The following is an 18,363-nucleotide window of genomic DNA, read 5'->3' as shown; positions in this document are numbered from 1 at the left end:
GTCTAGCATTCTCAATTGCAATGGCGTCAGCTGCTATTAAATGAAACACAGCAATGGATTACAGAGAAATAGAAAGCGTAGATAAAACAATATGGAATATATTTATAGTAATCCTTCGATATCAATGCTCATTCGGTTGACTATAGCTTATTTTCAGACATGTACACATGTGTAATTTTTCTGTTGTAAAGCAATTGGTTTCATTTCCTCAAAAGCAAGCCCATATTGCTTTCATTCAGTAAATCTATATTCTCATTAGTTTAATATAGAAATATTCGGTATATCAATCTTATACATGTGCTCTGTAGAATGATACGTTTGTTCAATTGACCTCAGGATATTTGTTAGTGCCTGAGACTGATTAGAGTGAATTGCTGCTTTAAGACTGTTTCTTTAAAATAAAATATAAAAAGCATTGCTTGTATTTAAGAAATATACAATTACGTTTAATGCAGCAGATATGTATACCCTTCTTTTGTTACCCAAAGGCCACGGCTTGTTCCTGAAAAATTAACTGATTTACACACTTAAATCAAACACTCCTTTTTTTCTGAGAACAGCAGGCATTATATCAATGAATTGGCTGCATGAACCATGTTATAAATAAGCGATAATGGAACATAATAACAAAAACATAGGAGAGTAAAGAACAAGGTGGCTGACTTGTCAATTGTACAAATGGAAAGCAGCTATTACTTTTTAATTGTATAAAAAAGCAACTATACCCTTTCCTTTGAGAATTATGGGTAGTTTCAATTAATAGAATTTAATTGATTTGTACAACGATCGACTATTCAAATTCTGGTAGCCAGCGATTGCAAACTTTATATGGTTGACACATGATCTCCGAAGTTTATGGAGAAAAGTATATATAAAGTAGGACCTAAGTAAGAGTAGTAAAGTACCTTATCCCCATTTTACTATTTTTTTTATTTCAGAATGGTTCAAATATTTTCTTCTGGTCTTTCCTTAATTGCAACGCTCCTTTTAGCTACAAGCGCAGCAGCCAAGACATGTGTCGTTGGAAACAATAAAGCCGATGATTCCATTGCTATCATCAAAGCCTTCAATGACTGTAAGACAGGAGGCACTGTTTCCTTCCCTAAAAGTGGAACTTGGTACCCAAAGAGCTTGATCAACGTCAGTGGCTTGAACAATGTCCGAATTGACTTCGCTGGACACATCGTCCTTCCTCCTTTTGATCCCAAGTACAAGGGCGGCTCTGCTTATTTGAAAATACAAGGTAACAATATCCATATGTCTGGAGGTGGCACAATTACTGGCAATGGTCAGTCCTGGTATGTAACATAGATGATGGAAAAAAGGGAGAGGGAAGCACTAGCCATTAGATAACTAACCTGTACAAACCTATAGGTATGACAGAAAGGACAACACTGCTCCCATTGTTTTCAGTGCAACAGCAAAAAACTCTGTATTGGGTAACTTTAGAATCATCAATGCCCCTCGTGGACATATCGCTGATGTGGGTTCAGAAAACGTCGTATATGAAAACATCTATCTGCGCACTCGTTCTACCAATTCCAACTTTCATAGAAACACTGATGCCTGGGGAACTGCTTGGTCCAAGAATATCGTTTTGAGAAACTCTGAATTCACCGTTGGTGATGACTGTACTGCTATCAGCACAGGTGTCACCAACCTGACTGTTACCAATGTCAAGTGTGTCGAGGGCCATGGTTTCAGTATCGGCTCACTTGGCAGAGGTACTCAGCCTGATTATGTCAAGTCTGTTCACTTTATCAACAATGAATGCCATCGCTGTCAAAACGGTATCAGAATCAAGACCGTTCCTGGCGGAAAGGGTTCTATTGAAGACGTCAGATTTCAAAACGTTAAACTCATTGCTGCTGAAAACCCTATTGCTATTACTACTCACTATTGGTGTGAACAAAATCACAACTGTAACATTGACAACTCATTGAGCATCAAGAATGTTGTCATTGACAACGTCTCTGGGTAAATTATCCATAAATGCACTTATTAATACCAAAGTACTTATCGTGATCATAGATCCACTTCTAACAAGGACATGCCCGTCATCAACATTGATTGCTCCAAGCGTGGTCTTTGCTCTGGTTTCTCTGTTACTCGTATCAATATCCAAAAGAATCCCAAGACCAAGAAGAATATTTGTAATTACCTTGTTGGATCTGACAAGATACCATACTGCCGCCAATAATTGTAACAAAAACAAATATTTTATAGACAGGCAATAAAATCTATCGTTTAAGTAATCAAATTATATTTACCATGCCTTTTTTTGACAAAGCTTCTGTAGCTTTTGCTAAGAATGAAAATTCAGCAGAAGTAAATCACAATTTATGCAACATTTACTGGTTTCACGAAACTTGTTTTGCACAACAAAGGTACTTGTGCCTGTGTCATTAATTATCTAGAAATCTCTTTCCTCAGAATTCTTGTAAAAAGTAAGAATCATGGCTCATAAAATTGACGTGTAATGCCCCAAAGTTCAATTATATTTAATAGGACAAGTGATTGATTATTACGTTTATTTTTGTTCACGTAGCTGGTTATAGTTTTTCTTTTTGCGTGCCCTATCAGTTGCTCTAAATTGTATCTGTACATCTCCATATGAAAGCATTATTATTAGTATCTACAGCAATAATTGAGCGGGTATCAGCTGAGCAAGATACATCTCTGATCAATTCTTTTGACATTTCATGTGAAAGAATCTATGAAATATAGGTCAATTTCAGTGTAATAGAAGCCACAGTCAACTTACGTTAACAGGACGAAATAATTCTTTGGTGTTATCGGGTAATGTTCGACTTTTTTGTCCGTCTCCAATATTGAAAATGTGTATATCTCCTTCATAGTCGCCTGCAAGTAGTACCTTTTGCCCTATTTTTTTTTTTTTATAAGAAATCAGAGCTTGGTATCAACAAGTACTACATACCATTCTTTTCTATGACTTTAAATCGTAAACCAGTAGAACCATCTGAATCTGGCCATTTTAGTGACTTATAGATCTCTATATCCTTTGGCGTGCTCTTTGCCAAATCCCAAATGACAATTTCTAAATCTTCAGCACGAGAAGCTATGTAGTCTTTAGATAACCATTACACAATTGTTTCCCCTTCAATTCTATTCTTACCAACATGATTATATAATGGATCTTTTTCATCGCTATCTTGTCCCATAATATGTATATCATCTACATATCCTTCATGCCACTCATCTCCCGATGGATAAATAACCGTTGGCTGTATGGTTGTAACTCTTTCCTCGTCATTCTGCTCAACAATGGATCTAAACTTTTTCAATTGAGCGGCTGTGATCGAGTAGCGGACAAGATTTCCGTCCGAACAACCAACGATGAGTGTACTAAGGTCAAATGATACGCTTAGAGCTGAAGGCTCTCCGAAATGTTGAGGTAATGCAAATTTTGCAAGACACCTAAGACCATCCTGTTAGTTTCTCAAATTATAGACGAGACAGCTTGCTTACATTGAGTCATCTGCTGCACTAGTTGGTGAGCCAATATCCCACAGACGTACTGTTTTATCTGCAGACGCACCTATAAAGCATGTTAAACTAAAATATAATGCAAACACTTGTATGACATACTGAATAACCATCTTGGTTCAGATGCACTAAAAGCCATCTTTAAAATAGCATCCTTATGTCCAAAGAGATAGCGATAACATTCATTCTGTAAAGGATTAAGCAGCTTGATAGACCCTAGCCTTCCGCCCACAGCTAATACATTACACGTTTCCTCATCTTCGTCACTTGAACTATCAGAGTCTTCGTCAATATTCAAGGTTGTCCAAGCCATGCAATAAAATATTTCTTGAGATTCTGAATGTGTGTACTTTTTGGTATATCGACCTTGCTGCACATCTAAGAAAAGTACGCTGTATGAACCGGCTAATGCTACCACATCTGTTTGCACTTGTCCAGGACGATGTGGTTCAAATTCACAGCACCAAATATCTTTAGATTGATTTTCTTCACCATCTTTTGACACTTTTACGGGCACATTTATATTAGTATGGCCTTCTATAACAAAAGAGAGGCTATAATCCTTGTCTAAACATGCAAAAAAAAAATTTCAGTATCTGCACCTATCCCATATATGTTTATCACGTACTGATGATAGGAAGTGGTTCTGTTGAAGTGGTAGAGCTGTTTTTCCTTCGTCGCGTTTTCCGTGATGCGTCCTGTTTTATATTCTGCTTTACATTCTGCTTTATCTGTATAGTTTTTTTAGGTTCGCTTACAACCTTGCGAGGTCTTCCTTTTTTCTTTGGGGCAGGCTTTAGCTCTTCAACGGCGCCTTCGCTGTCAGGGCCAGTATCACCAATTGTTTGCTCACTACTTTCTTCTTTGTAATTCAATGGCTTTTTTGATCTAGTGATTACTCTTTTGGTAGGTTTTACTGCATTCGGATCACGAGCAGCTACATCTCTTCGTCTAATGATATTGGTTAACGATACTTCTACAAAGTTCCTATCGATTTTCTCCTTTCTTCTTCTTGGTGCTCTCTTGCGGCGAGTAACAGACTCTTCACTGGTTTCGGTTTCAAATTCTGCAACTTCGCTATCACTATCGCTTTCACTTTCCGTTTCGCTCTCGCTTTCTGTGCCGCCTTCAACACCGCTATCACTATCGGAATCTACTTGTTTGATCCGTCTGTTTGTTGTCCTTACGCGTCGAGGTGCAGGTCTACGACCTCTTCCTCTTCCGCGTGTGCTTACAGCCGTCTTGACCATCTTGGGTGTCTCTTGGTTTTTTTGTTTTGGCGGACGTCCCCTTCTTTTAGCAGGAGGATGTACAGGTTGTGGTTGGGTAGACCCTTCGCTCTTACTGTCAGAATCGTCAGATCTTGGTGCGAATGTGGGTGTCTCCAATCTTGCTCTTTTCCTGGGACGATCGATGCCAGGTTCGTCTTGCGTTTGTTGTACTGATCTCTCATCTCTATCATCGTCGCCTTCGTTAAGGATGGCTGTTGGTAAAGCTTCATTACCGTTTAGTTTATCCTGGTCAAATTCAATCTTGGTCTTTGTAGTAATCTGATGGTCATCCTCTGGTATGGAAGGTGTGCCAGTATTGGGTATTTTTGCTAGAGTAGGCTGTGTGTAAGTCTGGTCTGATAACTCTGGCATTTTTTTTAAAAGAAAAATAGGAGAAAGAAAAAAAATTTCAACCGCGAGAGTCGTGTTCAGCCCTTGGATTTTTATGGATTGAATTTATGATTTTATTAAAACTCATCAACTATGCTGGTGCGTGCGGTTCGATGGACGCGTGGGTATCAATCAAGCCCTCTTTTTGTTACACTGGTTACAGATAACTCAATGGTTTCAAGTAGTTGAGATATAGATTAAGCTTTTAAAAGCAATAGTTGGGTAAAGTCAAGATTGTTTATTGCTTCATTACTCAGTAAGTAAAATATGAAGCAATGAGTTCATTTTTTAATATTATGATAAAGAAAAAAAAAGTGTTCATTATTTTTTATAGGAAAGTGTATGTATATGTGTGTGTATATCTTTCTGTTAGTATCAGATGCACGGAAGTAGCACACGTATTTGTTTGTGTAAAATATTCATTTGAATGGCGCTTCTAGATAACAGCAAATTGCTTTTAAGATTCAGTAAAACCACATGAACAAATATGTCTTAAAAAACTATTCCATTCTTGTACGCTGTAGAGAGATCAAACATGTATTATTATAGTTTAGCATAAAATCATAACTTAATTAAAACAAACTATACAAAAAAAGAAAAAGGAACTAAAACCTAATGATGTGCTTGAAAGCAAATCAATATAAAAACTATAAGAATGGTATAAAGTCATGCAGCTGTGTATTCAACATGAAGGTGGCTGTAAATAAAAAGACTCAATTAGACAGCTGCTGTATCAAAAAGATACTTCAAATCTATTTTTAATCATGACAGTGGCATGTATTTTATTAAAAACAGGATTCTTTTATAAAAATACATCATTCCAAAAGTGCGTGCATTAATTATGTCTGTCCTCATTTTAATGGGAGCTTGAGTTGTCCTACACATTTTATAGCTATTATGTTCTTAATATAGAAAAGCTATATTTCAAGGAGCTCTTATTTTGCCGTTTAGTCCAAATTTTATTGGCATAGTGCCTGGCGCAGAATATTTCGGCCCGATCAATCACCAGGACAGAGGTAGCAGTGTTACGGTAAATATTATTGAAGCTACACTTTTTTTTGTACACATTCTAGTTTTTGTGTTTGTTTCACTAGAGAACAGTAGTTGTGAATTATGTAGTTCAAGTAAGGTATGGGTACACTGCTTTCCTAAGAATCATATTTGTAACAGATCAACAAAGCTTAAAAGCATATATTGCAGCTTCATTATTAACAAAGACATATTCCTTTTGACTGTTACTATAAACCGTTTACATTTCATATAACTTTGATGCGCACAAACATAATATTAATAGTCAGTTTCATTAGCACATAAACTTGATATACGCGCATTTTATATAGGATTACACCATATCCGATGCAACTGAGCTACTGTTCTTATTGTTCTTAATTGACCATATTGTACATCTTGTTTTTATTATTCTCTCTTCCTGAACAATAGTAAATGTTTTCCTTGTAGTACGTCAAACTTCAAATTAAGCTACCACAGGTGGCTCGATGCTTGACATTGTGTACTTGGCGCTAGTAACTCACAAGATTTAACTCGAAATGTCTACACTAGGCAGAACTTCGCTCACTGTAAATAAATATGTGGTTATAATATTACAGTGTTTACAGGTTTATAGATACATCATACGACATTAATTCATCATTTGAGATATGACATTTCCCGCTTTAAGAGCCATGAAATATAATGTGTCAGTAAGAAAAACCTCTACATGTAGTTATTGTTGAGTTTGAGTTTGAGTGTTTCGTCACACTGTATTCAAGTATGTACCAAACGGAAGAACAACACATACATTTCTGTTTAGCTTTTACTGATTATATACCAAGCGCAGCTCACGTTTGGTATTGATTTCTATAACGATGCTACTAAATCTAAAACATTTATTATAGATAAGTATAACGCAACTTTCATTTGTAATGCTTCAATTTGAATCTATGTAGTAGATATCTCTTTGTCAAAATCTTTCAGTATCTACATCTAATAAAGCAACTTTTGAGTAACCTAATTTATAAGAGCAACTTGTATTCCAGTTATTATTTTGAAACGAACAGGGTTTTACATTGTAGAATATATCTTTTTTACACTATTAGGGAGTGTTACGTCTAGTAATGTATCAAGTATCGTCATGCAATGTAATGTAATTTCAATTCCATTGCTATATCAACGATAATTCGTCACACCATCGATTTGAAAAGATATGAATAACTGATCTAATTTATTTTAAAGCATTACTATTTCACCACAAGAATTGTACTGTTAACTTAACAAAAACACTAGAAGCCTGAGCTACCTTCTATTTTCCATTTAAATAATAAATTTACATTATCAGGAGCTTTATATTATAATAGAACTTATAAGTCTAGATATACAAGTAATTTACATTCAAGAGTTCAAAATAGAGGTATACGCTCTTTAACCTGATGCATAAAAACATATTCAGCGGCCGCCATCAACTTAATTGTCCGCACTACCATAAAAGAAGCCAGATCAATGTGTTTGAGATAGCCAATCTTTACCTCAGCCTATAGGTGCTTCTTATAAAAGGCTTTTGTGGCACTTTTATAAAGATGTTTATGTTATTACTGATTGCTTTAACATGAAGCATTATAATGGGCTTTAGTCACTCTACAATTAAAAATTAGCTCAAAAAGTGGCCATAAACACTACGGATGATTTCATTACAGTTCGCCGAAGCAAAACTGATATTTGTAATATTGGTATCTAGGGTTGATCCATATTCCAAGGCTCATTTGAAAAGTTATCTCACTTCACTTGATCTGTTTTGATTACTCGGTTTACTTTAGCTGATACACCGATAAATAAGAAGCGGCTCTTCTGTGGTAAAGCTATTACGAATCAATAACTAGCTGATAACGGAATGTTTTAAGGTAAGTCTATGCAGTTGCTAATGAGTAATAGGTCCATTGATAGCTTTAGTATACGATTATTTCTCCTATTAATACTATTTATAAAAGCGACTTTATTCTTCTTAACAACCTTTATAAACAACAAGGCTGTAAGTTACTCTATCGAAAAAAATCAGTAAATGGATACTTTCACAGCTTTTATATGGTAGGACTCGCATCCAAACAGGACATCTATGGGGACAGTGGGCGGAAAGATATGACAGATTTCCATCGGTATTTGTGCATCAAGAGCATTGCTTCGTTCCATTGCGAGCAGAAAAACGTGAAATAGACTCTTGACAACTACTAAGAATTGGTCCTAGCTAGCATCTGCATATACTATTTCAAATGGCGCTCCAAATAACGCGTTACTCCAGTCTCATTGTTATGGACCATCACAATTAGCTTGTTATAATGCTTATTATTTTATATATATAAAACTGAAATTTTAGAGTAGTTTTTGTAATATCTCCTTTTTAATATTATCCGCAAGGTTGCTTCATCTCTATAAATACTATAAGAATGTTGATTGGCCGGTTGATACTAAAGGGCTAGAGCATTTACAGCAGAAAGCTTGGCTATTCTTTTGGTTTATTCTATATTTTGGTAATATAATTAAAGCAATGCTAGATAGTATTCATACTATAGTAGTAGTATAGTTTGCATGTGATTATTTATGTGAATTTTTCAGTATCTTTTGAATTCTATAATAAATCAAAGCAATGGCACTCCAAGTTTCTACTGAGCTTCTCTTGAGATTCTATTGTACTTGCAATCCATAAGATTATTTCTTGTATTCTTGTTACCTTATTTATTAGTTTATATGTAAGGGTAACACTGGAAGACAAGTAGAAGTGAAATATATTCTAAAGAGTTATTTTAATAGCTTATGATAGCTCGTTTTACTAAAAGCAAGATACAGATCTTCTGATACTATATAATCACGACTATGCGCGTTGCTATCTTATAATTTATGTACGATATGCGTATCAGTATACTCACATTTGAAGCTCATAAACTATATTTTTAAAAAAGTGGAGTGTTAAAGTTTAATAAATCATGCTTATGTATAAACGGGTAAAAACATTCAGTAAACTATATCATTGAATTAGCGTAATTATTAAAAAAAAAAGTCTAAAAAGCTTACAAGGATTTGCAACTTGAAATAACCAGTACTTGAGTTCTCATAAAATGAACGTTTTTTATTTCCTGTTCACCTTCTCTAATTATCTCTGGAAATATAAAGATGCACGAAAAAATTCAGCCATTTGCTATCACCATGGGCTTAAAACGCCTAAACCATTTTGTACAATCGGAAGGCATAGCTGATCAAGGAGTATTAATGATAATTTTTGCTGCCATACGGACGCGTAAATAATATTTTGGAGCTCGCTGAAGAATGACTGTGTATATTGTAAAAATCGAAGGTAGAATCGGGAAATTCATGACTGTTGCACATCCTTTAAGCGAAGTCTGGAGCTGAGAGCACACTTGTACTTGATTTTATACCCTTGTTAACAACTGACCTTCTACTTGTTTAAATTGATTAGCTGTAAAGACCATGCTGGATTCAAGGTAAGGGAAATGTTCCGATGATCGATCCGTGGTGTAAACAACGTCATCATGTTGCTCCAGAAACGCCATCCACGGCTCAGTCGGGCAGTTACTTAGAGTAAAAACCTTTGTCTTACTTTGATTAAACTTTACATTTGAAACCAAAGAGTATCGAAGCACAATCTAAGGTGATGTAAATATTGTCAGCATAGGTTAGTGCTTTCACACGATGCGCAACCCTTGAATTGAAGAACGTGTAACCATATAGTTAGCTGTTATGATAAATTACTGTAAGAAGCAGCTCTAAGGAAAAGCTATTTGATAAACCATTCCTGTTATGCGGGGCTGACACAATAAGAGTACCTACTTGATTCAATCAAGAATGTGTATATTTGCATTATAAAATGATCGAATCAAGTTTGCAAGTTGACCGAAACTGGAGTGAAAATACTCTATAACTATGTATCACAACAATATCTTTTTTAAAAGTATAAATTAAACTGTTTCTCGTATTTTACAAGGCAATTGTCTCTCCTTTCATTAAAAGAAACGAGGACTTAATCCACCATCGATAGCAATACTCTACGGAAATAAGAATCAGCGCATTTATCTAATACCATATACTAACCAATAATTTATATTTCTGAAAACATAACATGCTTTTTCTGTCATGTAGCTACACGCCTATAGTTACTTTTGGGTATGATAATCTTATTTTGTGCCTCATTTTAGTATATATAGTTCGTTTACCGAATCAGTATCCTTCTATTATTTAGTATTAGCACTTCTACAGGGTAGGACCACGAAGCTAGCATGACACACATATTGCTTTTGTTATCTGCTTTACTCTATGCTCGTAATTAAGTTTAAATAAAGATTTGATCACAATCTAATGTAAGCCTATCAAGTTATTCTTAAGGCGATTATGATTTTTGCATCATGAAACGCTATTCAGAAGAATTTTGATTCATTATCTTAATAGATATATTAAAAAACTCCTATTAATAAAAAAGAAACGAAAGTGCATGAATTTATAATGCCCTTAATGCACTCTTCTAATCTTCGCGTTGCTTTTTGGAGATTTGAAGTATTTGACTGGGCTACAGTTGACTACAGTGCCTTGAAAAAAGAATTATAAACATATACTGCAATGACGCTATGAGCAGCCATAAGAATTGAATGTATTCGGCTTAGTAGCTCTTTATAATATCATACAAGCATTCAATATGTAAATGCTACTTGTTCGTAATGCTCGCATTGGCTCATATCATCAAGTATCGAGAATACAAATATCATTTACCTTTTAAATGCTAAACAAAGCTGTAATAATTAGTATATATGGTAAACTTGTGATATATTTTCGTCAAAGGTTATTATATTTAAACAATTTAAAGATGTAGTAACTGTTACAGGAGTTACAGTGAATTGTAAGCTCTAATACCTATGATCCTTTATGACATTGTTCAACAGCTTTCTAAAGGTTAGGATTATTCTCAAATACAAGATTCCTATAGCATAAGTATCTATTCTTCATTGATTACACTTAAACTGAACTAGAGCTAAATAAGTGCCTTTACATGGATTTTATCAAGACAAGAAAAAATACCCAGTTACAAGAGCAAATCGGAATAATATTCGAATTCATAGAGGTTGTATGAAATGCGTATGATAGATATTATCAAACCTGCTAATTTACGCTTCAATGCAAATATATGCCTGATATTAAATTAGTATGCTAACGTTGGTCAATTAAGCGAAAACGGCCACATGACTGGGCCGTGAATTGATCCTATGAATGAAATCGAATGCAGCGGAGAAAATGTAAAGGAACCGCTGATAATAGATTAACCAGGAACACTCAGGGGGATGTTTCATATCTTCCCCTTAACACCTGTTATCAATTTAGCGGCATTTTATTTTAAAAATTCTGTCTTTTGAAAGATGTATTTATTTTTATCGGAAGACCCGCATCCGATAGTATTTCGTCATAGCCTGCGTGTAAATGCCTTTTTTGTGCTTGAAAGGTCACACAAAGTAGTCTCTATAGTTACCTATTTTTAAATCCATTAATAAAAGCATGTCATTCTTTATAGAATCATTCTTATTTAATCAACTGCTGAGCTAAACTCTAGTTTTCTTATATTATTAATAAGTCAGGGCACCATATGCTTAGGATAAGCGTGACCCTTATTCATAAAATTCACGTGAGTTAAAGGGCCTGACTGGTTAATAATATCAAAATAATTATAGTATTATCTTACCGTAGACATATCAAAATGATGTAACTCAGTCTATAATAGTCATAATGCCTTTTGCTTGTTTTTTAATAGTGACGCCGATTCCTTTACTGAAAAGTAATCAGAACATAATAAACATTAATAAAACGTGATTTTCATAACAATAAATCTAAAGAAACATTTGAAAAGTATTCCGTGATCTTTTTTGTTTACTGTCAGTCATCGTCGATCATGTTTGTACTCGCCCATTTCTGCGTGGTATAGTATTTTCCATAAAAGGAAACATCCCCTTGCTTGATCGTGTTACATATCATAATTCAAACGCTCAAACTTGGTGATAATAACAGATGTGCAAGATGAAGCGCTATGTTCATAATTATAACTCATATTTATGCCTTATACAATATATGTACAGAAAATTAGAAGCAAAGAATATTATTGTTGATACATTTTATGGCACCCAATAGTGTTTACAATAGAAAAACAAAAGATCATTTTAATGATTTATGAGTGCCTTATGACTTTAAATAGGTTTACAGTAATTATAAAAAGATATATAGCTATAAGTCTAAGTATAATAATTAACATCTCGCTACAGAGTTGCCTCGTTGTCTATTAAGCGCGAATATATATTCTTAACCGAATAAGGACTTTCTCGAGAATGCTTGCCCTGTTCGAATTATTTGCTTGAACACTCGGTATGAAAATGAGGAGTTATCTATTGCTCATTTACTGCCCGTTATTTCATAATGAATAACGTTATAGAATGGGATTATGGACTGTTTATGAACATTAAACCCCCTTTTTTTAATATATCCTTCCTCAATAACTCTCCGCATGATTTTTATATCTCAGATAGCATGTAAATATTTCAACGCTATAGGTTACCATGCTCAATAATATAAAGAGAAAATAGTAAAGTGTAATCAACTACCATGTTTTTTCATAGTAGCTGACATGTATATAATGATTTACTATAAAATATAGTATATTTAAAAGTGATTGAATTCTCCGATTATGTTGAATAAACTATAAATAAGACTTTACTGATCTTGATAACAAACAACAAAAAGCTCTCCTGTCAACACGAGACCCCCTTTTCGATGTTAAGCTGACCAATAAGAATAAAATTGCTATATATAGTAATCATGCCAAACTTACGCAAATATCAATTAAACTTAAAAAAGGCAACTAGACATCTCGAATGAACCGACGTGACTAAATTGAGCAATAGATTGAACGACTGTTGTGTTAATTTCATAGTGACCTGACATAGTCATCACGCTTACAAAAGTAGCATGAGCTCAATGCACAAATAAGTCTGGATAAATTATAAAAATATACATGCGTGTGTGTGAAATTATTTAAGGGTGGCCATTTGATCATTTATCTTTTTCCTTTCCTTTTTTTATCATTAATCAATGTCAATATATAACAACAGTTATGGCTCAATCTTACCCTCTTCTCCCACAAATATACAAAAACTATCCAAAGCTGAACGAGACTTGCTACAAGCAGATAGACCAGGATATGGAACACGTACTCGATTAGAAGTAGCTTTCAACTTGGTAAATGCCACTGTAGGTGCTGGTATCATTGGATTACCATTTGCTATTGCTCAAGCTGGATTCTTTACTGGAATTAGTGCTTCTATTATCGTCGCTGTCTTGGCACAACTTGGATTATACATGCTTATCATCTCCGGTCAACGTGTCGGAATCCATAAATTTGCTCTACTTGTTGAATATTTACTGGGTAAACCTGGTTACCACTTTCTTAACTTCATGATATGTGTGCAGGCTGGTGGCGGAGCTGTCAGTTACTTTATCCGTAAGCTATTCATAGCAACCATAAAAATAATCACAATCTCATCTATATGTTTATAGTCCTTGGAGATAGCTTTCCTACACTATTTGAAAGATATCTGCCTCAGTTTCCTATTTTGGCTAATCGTACATTTGTACTGCTTTTTATCGGTATTCTATTTGTAAGTCAATGTTCAATAGACTCCTTTAGATTTATTTACATGAATACATAATCATAGATTCTACCTTTGAATATGCCGAGATCTATCGGTTCTCTTGCAAAATGGTCCATCATTTCTGTACTTTGTCTCCCCATCATCCTGCTGACTATCATCATCAGAGCGCCCGCCTACGCTCCTAAAGAAGGTGTTCAATTTGAATGGGTCGGTAACGATGTGTGGAGCGCGCTTGGTATCATGGCTTTTGCATTCACCTGTCATCAAGTGGCCTTTAATAACTTCCTGACCCTCGAAGATCAGACGACCTCCAGCTGGAGACACACCACCATTTTGTCAACTGGCATGAGCTGGGTTATCTCAATGACCTTTGCCATCATTGGTTATATATGCTTTGGAAATGATGTTAAATCAAATCTGTTTATGAATTTTGCTACTGATGATCCCATTGTCAATATTGGCCGATTTGCACTTGGTATCAGCATGATCTTGACTATTCCGTAAGTGTGATCTTTGTATTATGTTTCTATATATCTTATTTTTTTTTTTTGGCAAGTATGGGCATCTTTCCCACACGTGAGGCCATTCAAAAATCATTGGGGTTCGAGACAGCAAAAAAGCAACCAAGTGATGTCCAGCATTATACGGTCACTGTCCTACTGTTCATGGTAATATTAAGTTTCGGCATAGCCGTAAGATCATTAGGTACAGTCTATTCACTCGTCGGTGGATTCTCAGCAACAACTCTTGCCTATATTATACCTGCTGCCTCTTATCTGGTCACACGTCGTGTTTATCTCAAAAATGATATTAAGCCCAGTAACATCGCTGTGTTTCCGACCCTGACAGGTACGACCACGACTACTGTAGATGAAAGTGATATCAAAACACAACTCTCGTGGGACACATCGTCTATCGCTTCCTCTTCTAGACTATTCGATGATGATGTGTCCACTGTAAATGGAGATCCTTGTGAACCCATGCTGGTCATTCATGATAAGGCTCTTCGGCCCGGTTGGTTCCTGGATGTGGCTTCTGTTTTACTCATTCTTTGGGGATTCCTCGTCATGTTCTTCTCTATCTCTGGTGCTTTAAGAGGGAATGCATAAACAAAAAGACGCACATACACACATTATATACACCAATGCATTCTTATTTTAATTTGCTTAGAATACCAACTACATATGTATAAACATATAATGCACATGTACACCAACACACACGTTTGATATGCATCAATAAATGATACAATTTAGGGACGTTGACCGTTAATACGCTGTATAGAGTGAATAAATATCTTTGTTTGCCATATAATTCAACTTACTCTTCCTTTTTTATTCATTCCTTTTGCTTGATTATTATTCATACCATTGACGAGATTAAACTTGTCAGTAAGATCATTCATTGTATTCAAGCCTTTTGTAATTGAGGCCAAGTAAGCAACGAGCAATACATCATTGTATTCCTTTTAATAAAAGAGTTAATACGTTATATACTCTGCACGAAAACAAGATATTTACTGTAGAAAATTGATCTTCAAATGCTTTTTTCTGTAATACAGTGTGTCTCTTACAGAAACTGGATATCTGTCGAAGTATGTCATGATCGGCTGGTATTAAACCTGCTTTTATATCTTGAAGGTATTGATGCAGGAACTGAATCCTTGAATTTAACATGGCAATAGCATTTCTTTGAGTTGTCAATTGTGAAATGACTATAGACATGTCAGATACTTTTCTTATACACATAATCCTACTTACACGCACTCCCTAAGCTTGCATCTGTGCTTGTCGAACTTGGTTTGGCTACATGATCCACTGCAATACATTCAGCTTCTCCTGTTTCTAACCTGTAAGTAGCCTTGATAAATACAAGTCGTGTTTGATTCCCCTCAACAATATTAATCATAGGTTCATATATCTCAATCGGGAACTGCTTTGTGCCATTGGCTAGAGCAGCCGGATTCATTTGCAAAAATAATGAAGACTCATTCACGCTAAGGAACTATATGAATGCACTTTAGTGAAACTTGATCTTTTTTTTTGTTTCCTTTTTACTTGTTCATGCAACTTCAAGTCCAGCTCGGTAGGTTGAATGCCAATAGAGTACCAGCCCATGAACTCAAGCGTAGGAAAGACTTGTTTTACTATATGTTTTAATTTAGTTTTTATGTGCAGTGAAAATGTTGTCAGTGATTATATGTTTTACATTGCTCTAATTTATACATCAAGTATGTTTTATCCAACACATGATTCACACCATCCTCTGCTAGTTTAAATGGAAGCTCAAACGAATTGATAATGTCGATGTCTCGTCCTGATTGCGAAGCTAATAAAGCACCAAATACGCGACCTGACAAAATAAAGTTATTCGCTTATAATGGATATCTAGAGCATTATTTACCATTCTCAATAAGCATTGGGTTTTGCAACTTTGTGCGTGTGTAGTGATCTGATATGTTTAACAAGACTAATGGATGCCTAATTAACGTATTAATTTTAGTCCAAGATCTTTTTTCATTATCTAGTTGGCTTGACATTTATTGTCAACTATTTACACTGATATTGAGAGCCCCGAATTGCTTTGTAAATTTGAAGTAATTATAGAATTAAAGCTTGGTTCAACTGACATGTCCATCTTTTATCAGAAAGAAATGAAGAAAATGCATTCAAGCTTCCAAAACTTTAAATTTAAATACCAGATTCAATGGCCGACCCATGCCCATAAAAAAAAATACTAGTTTGACAGAAAGAAGTGCCCTTTTTTTTTTTCTACTTTATAAATCATGGCTGCTCAAAGAGAACTCAAGCCCTCCATTTGTCTCAACTTCTCTTTCTTTAAAGGTAAATTACACCAAACTAAAAAGGGGAAAACAACCAACCTACACACAGAACATTAGACTATATGAAAGAATTACGAAGAGTAGACGACAATATTATCAACAGACTAAACTCTACCTCTACACAAAGTGAAGCTGCATGTGCTGACTTCTTTAGACAAATATCAGAAGCTTATGCTAGACGTGATGAAACGATCAATTACTGCCTCAAGGTAAGGATCATAGCACCTATAACGTAAAACTTATTATATCAGATTATGGATGAAGAACTCGACAAGAAGAATAAAAAGTTACAAGAAGACCCTGATGACTTTGATGTTAAAAATAGCATTTTCACTCAAGAGTCTATAGTAAGCATGAATTCCTTTCTAATCACGCCTTTTGCTCATATACTTTCCTTAGCGTCAATCCATTTCAAATGAGAGATACGTTGAAGAAATTGTTAGAGATCGTACCTTGGATGTATTCAAAAACAAATGTAGATTATTTGATACTTCTCCTCTAGACAAGTAATAAAAAAAGAAAAGGAAAATAGACAAAATATACATTCTATCGCCTTGCAAACACAAATTATTTTTTATGTTATTTTATTCTCTCTTTTTTTCTTTCTTTTAAAACAAACAATAAGATTTAATAGAAGTTCTTGGTGTGGTTTTCACAGATTTCACGGAGCTTGGTTTCAAGTTCCTTGGAAAGAACACCCTTGGAGCGGATTTCTTCCAAAGTGGACTTGTGTTCAGTGTGGATGTGGCCGATGAAGTCCTTTTCCCATTCAGTGACCTTGTTGACAGGGACCTTGTCAAGGAAACCGTTGACACCAGCAAAGATGATAGGAATTTGGGTTTCAATGGACAAGGGAGTGTATTGGGGTTGCTTCAACAATTCGGTAAGACGAGCACCACGGTTCAACAAGAATTGGGTAGAGGCATCCAAGTCAGAACCGAATTGAGCGAAAGCGGCAACTTCACGGTATTGGGCCAAGAAGAGCTTCATGGAACCAGCAACTTGCTTCATGGCCTTGGTTTGGGCAGCGGAACCGACACGAGAGACGGAAAGACCGACGTTAATGGCAGGACGGATACCCTTGAAGAAGAGTTCGGCTTCCAAGAAAATTTGACCATCAGTAATGGAAATGACGTTGGTGGGAATATAAGCAGAGACATCACCACCTTGAGTTTCAATGATGGGAAGAGCAGTCATGGAACCATAACCGAAGCTCTTGTTCATCTTGGCAGCACGTTCCAAAAGACGAGAGTGAAGGTAGAAAACATCACCAGGGTAGGCTTCACGACCAGGAGGACGACGAAGCAAAAGGGACATTTGACGGTAAGCAACGGCTTGCTTGGACAAATCATCGTAGATAATCAAAGAGTGCTTGCCGTTGTCACGGAACCATTCACCAAAGGCGGCACCGGAGAAAGGAGCAAGATATTGAAGAGGAGCAGCTTCAGAAGCAGTGGCGGCAACGACGGTGGTGTACTTCATGGCATCTATAAGTCAGTTAGCTTCTTGTTCGTTCTCTATTCTATCTTTACTTACCGTTTTCTTCAAGAGTTCTGACAAGTTGAGCAACAGTAGAACGCTTTTGACCGACAGCAACGTAGATACAGTACAACTTCTTGGATTCATCAGAACCGTTGTTCCAGTTCTTTTGGTTCAAGATGGTGTCAAG

At 35.6% G+C, this 18,363-nt stretch overlaps 6 protein-coding genes across 6 annotated transcripts; 3 read left to right on the top strand and 3 right to left on the bottom strand.

Moving 5' to 3' along the window:
• Positions 1-939: 939 nt before the first annotated feature.
• Positions 940-2,200, top strand: RHIMIDRAFT_198233 (pectin lyase-like protein; the record flags this gene model as incomplete). Its single annotated transcript, XM_023606266.1, has 3 exons — positions 940-1,298; positions 1,375-1,977; positions 2,032-2,200. 3 exons carry the CDS (start codon positions 940-942, stop codon positions 2,198-2,200), a joined length of 1,131 nt encoding a protein of 376 aa, XP_023469909.1.
• A 197-nt stretch (positions 2,201-2,397) lies between these two features.
• RHIMIDRAFT_265433 (WD40 repeat-like protein) lies at positions 2,398-5,210 on the bottom strand. Its single transcript, XM_023611819.1, has 7 exons — positions 4,136-5,210; positions 3,610-4,074; positions 3,490-3,559; positions 3,137-3,438; positions 2,939-3,079; positions 2,765-2,883; positions 2,398-2,714 (listed from the first exon to the last, which is right to left on the bottom strand). Exons 1-7 carry the CDS (start codon positions 5,148-5,150, stop codon positions 2,589-2,591), a joined length of 2,238 nt encoding a protein of 745 aa, XP_023469908.1. The 5' UTR covers positions 5,151-5,210; the 3' UTR covers positions 2,398-2,588.
• Positions 5,211-13,247: 8,037 nt separating this feature from the next.
• On the top strand, positions 13,248-15,134 carry RHIMIDRAFT_58717 (uncharacterized protein). Its single transcript, XM_023615439.1, has 4 exons — positions 13,248-13,701; positions 13,758-13,858; positions 13,916-14,352; positions 14,409-15,134. Exons 1-4 carry the CDS (start codon positions 13,293-13,295, stop codon positions 14,959-14,961), a joined length of 1,500 nt encoding a protein of 499 aa, XP_023469907.1. The 5' UTR covers positions 13,248-13,292; the 3' UTR covers positions 14,962-15,134.
• On the bottom strand, positions 15,033-16,490 carry RHIMIDRAFT_58708 (Mov34/MPN/PAD-1 family protein; the record flags this gene model as incomplete). The annotated part of the gene is made up of 8 exons (XM_023615438.1): positions 15,033-15,128; positions 15,177-15,317; positions 15,373-15,566; positions 15,613-15,856; positions 15,910-15,998; positions 16,061-16,204; positions 16,256-16,332; positions 16,410-16,490. Coding segments are annotated over 8 exons (994 nt in total), but the record flags the coding sequence as incomplete, so codon positions are not given.
• Positions 16,491-16,637: 147 nt separating this feature from the next.
• On the top strand, positions 16,638-17,204 carry RHIMIDRAFT_233799 (uncharacterized protein; the record flags this gene model as incomplete). The annotated part of the gene is made up of 4 exons (XM_023608034.1): positions 16,638-16,695; positions 16,752-16,903; positions 16,946-17,041; positions 17,094-17,204. 4 exons carry the CDS (start codon positions 16,638-16,640, stop codon positions 17,202-17,204), a joined length of 417 nt encoding a protein of 138 aa, XP_023469905.1.
• Positions 17,205-17,321: 117 nt separating this feature from the next.
• Positions 17,322-18,363, bottom strand: RHIMIDRAFT_197697 (ATP synthase alpha chain liver isoform mitochondrial precursor; the record flags this gene model as incomplete). The annotated part of the gene is made up of 2 exons (XM_023606222.1): positions 17,322-18,181; positions 18,231-18,363. Coding segments are annotated over 2 exons (993 nt in total), but the record flags the coding sequence as incomplete, so codon positions are not given.

The sequence above is a fragment of the Rhizopus microsporus genome (genome assembly GCF_002708625.1).
Source record: "Rhizopus microsporus ATCC 52813 unplaced genomic scaffold scaffold_2, whole genome shotgun sequence".
Classification (NCBI taxonomy): domain Eukaryota; kingdom Fungi; phylum Mucoromycota; class Mucoromycetes; order Mucorales; family Rhizopodaceae; genus Rhizopus; species Rhizopus microsporus.
This window is presented reverse-complemented; position numbering and strand designations above follow the sequence as displayed.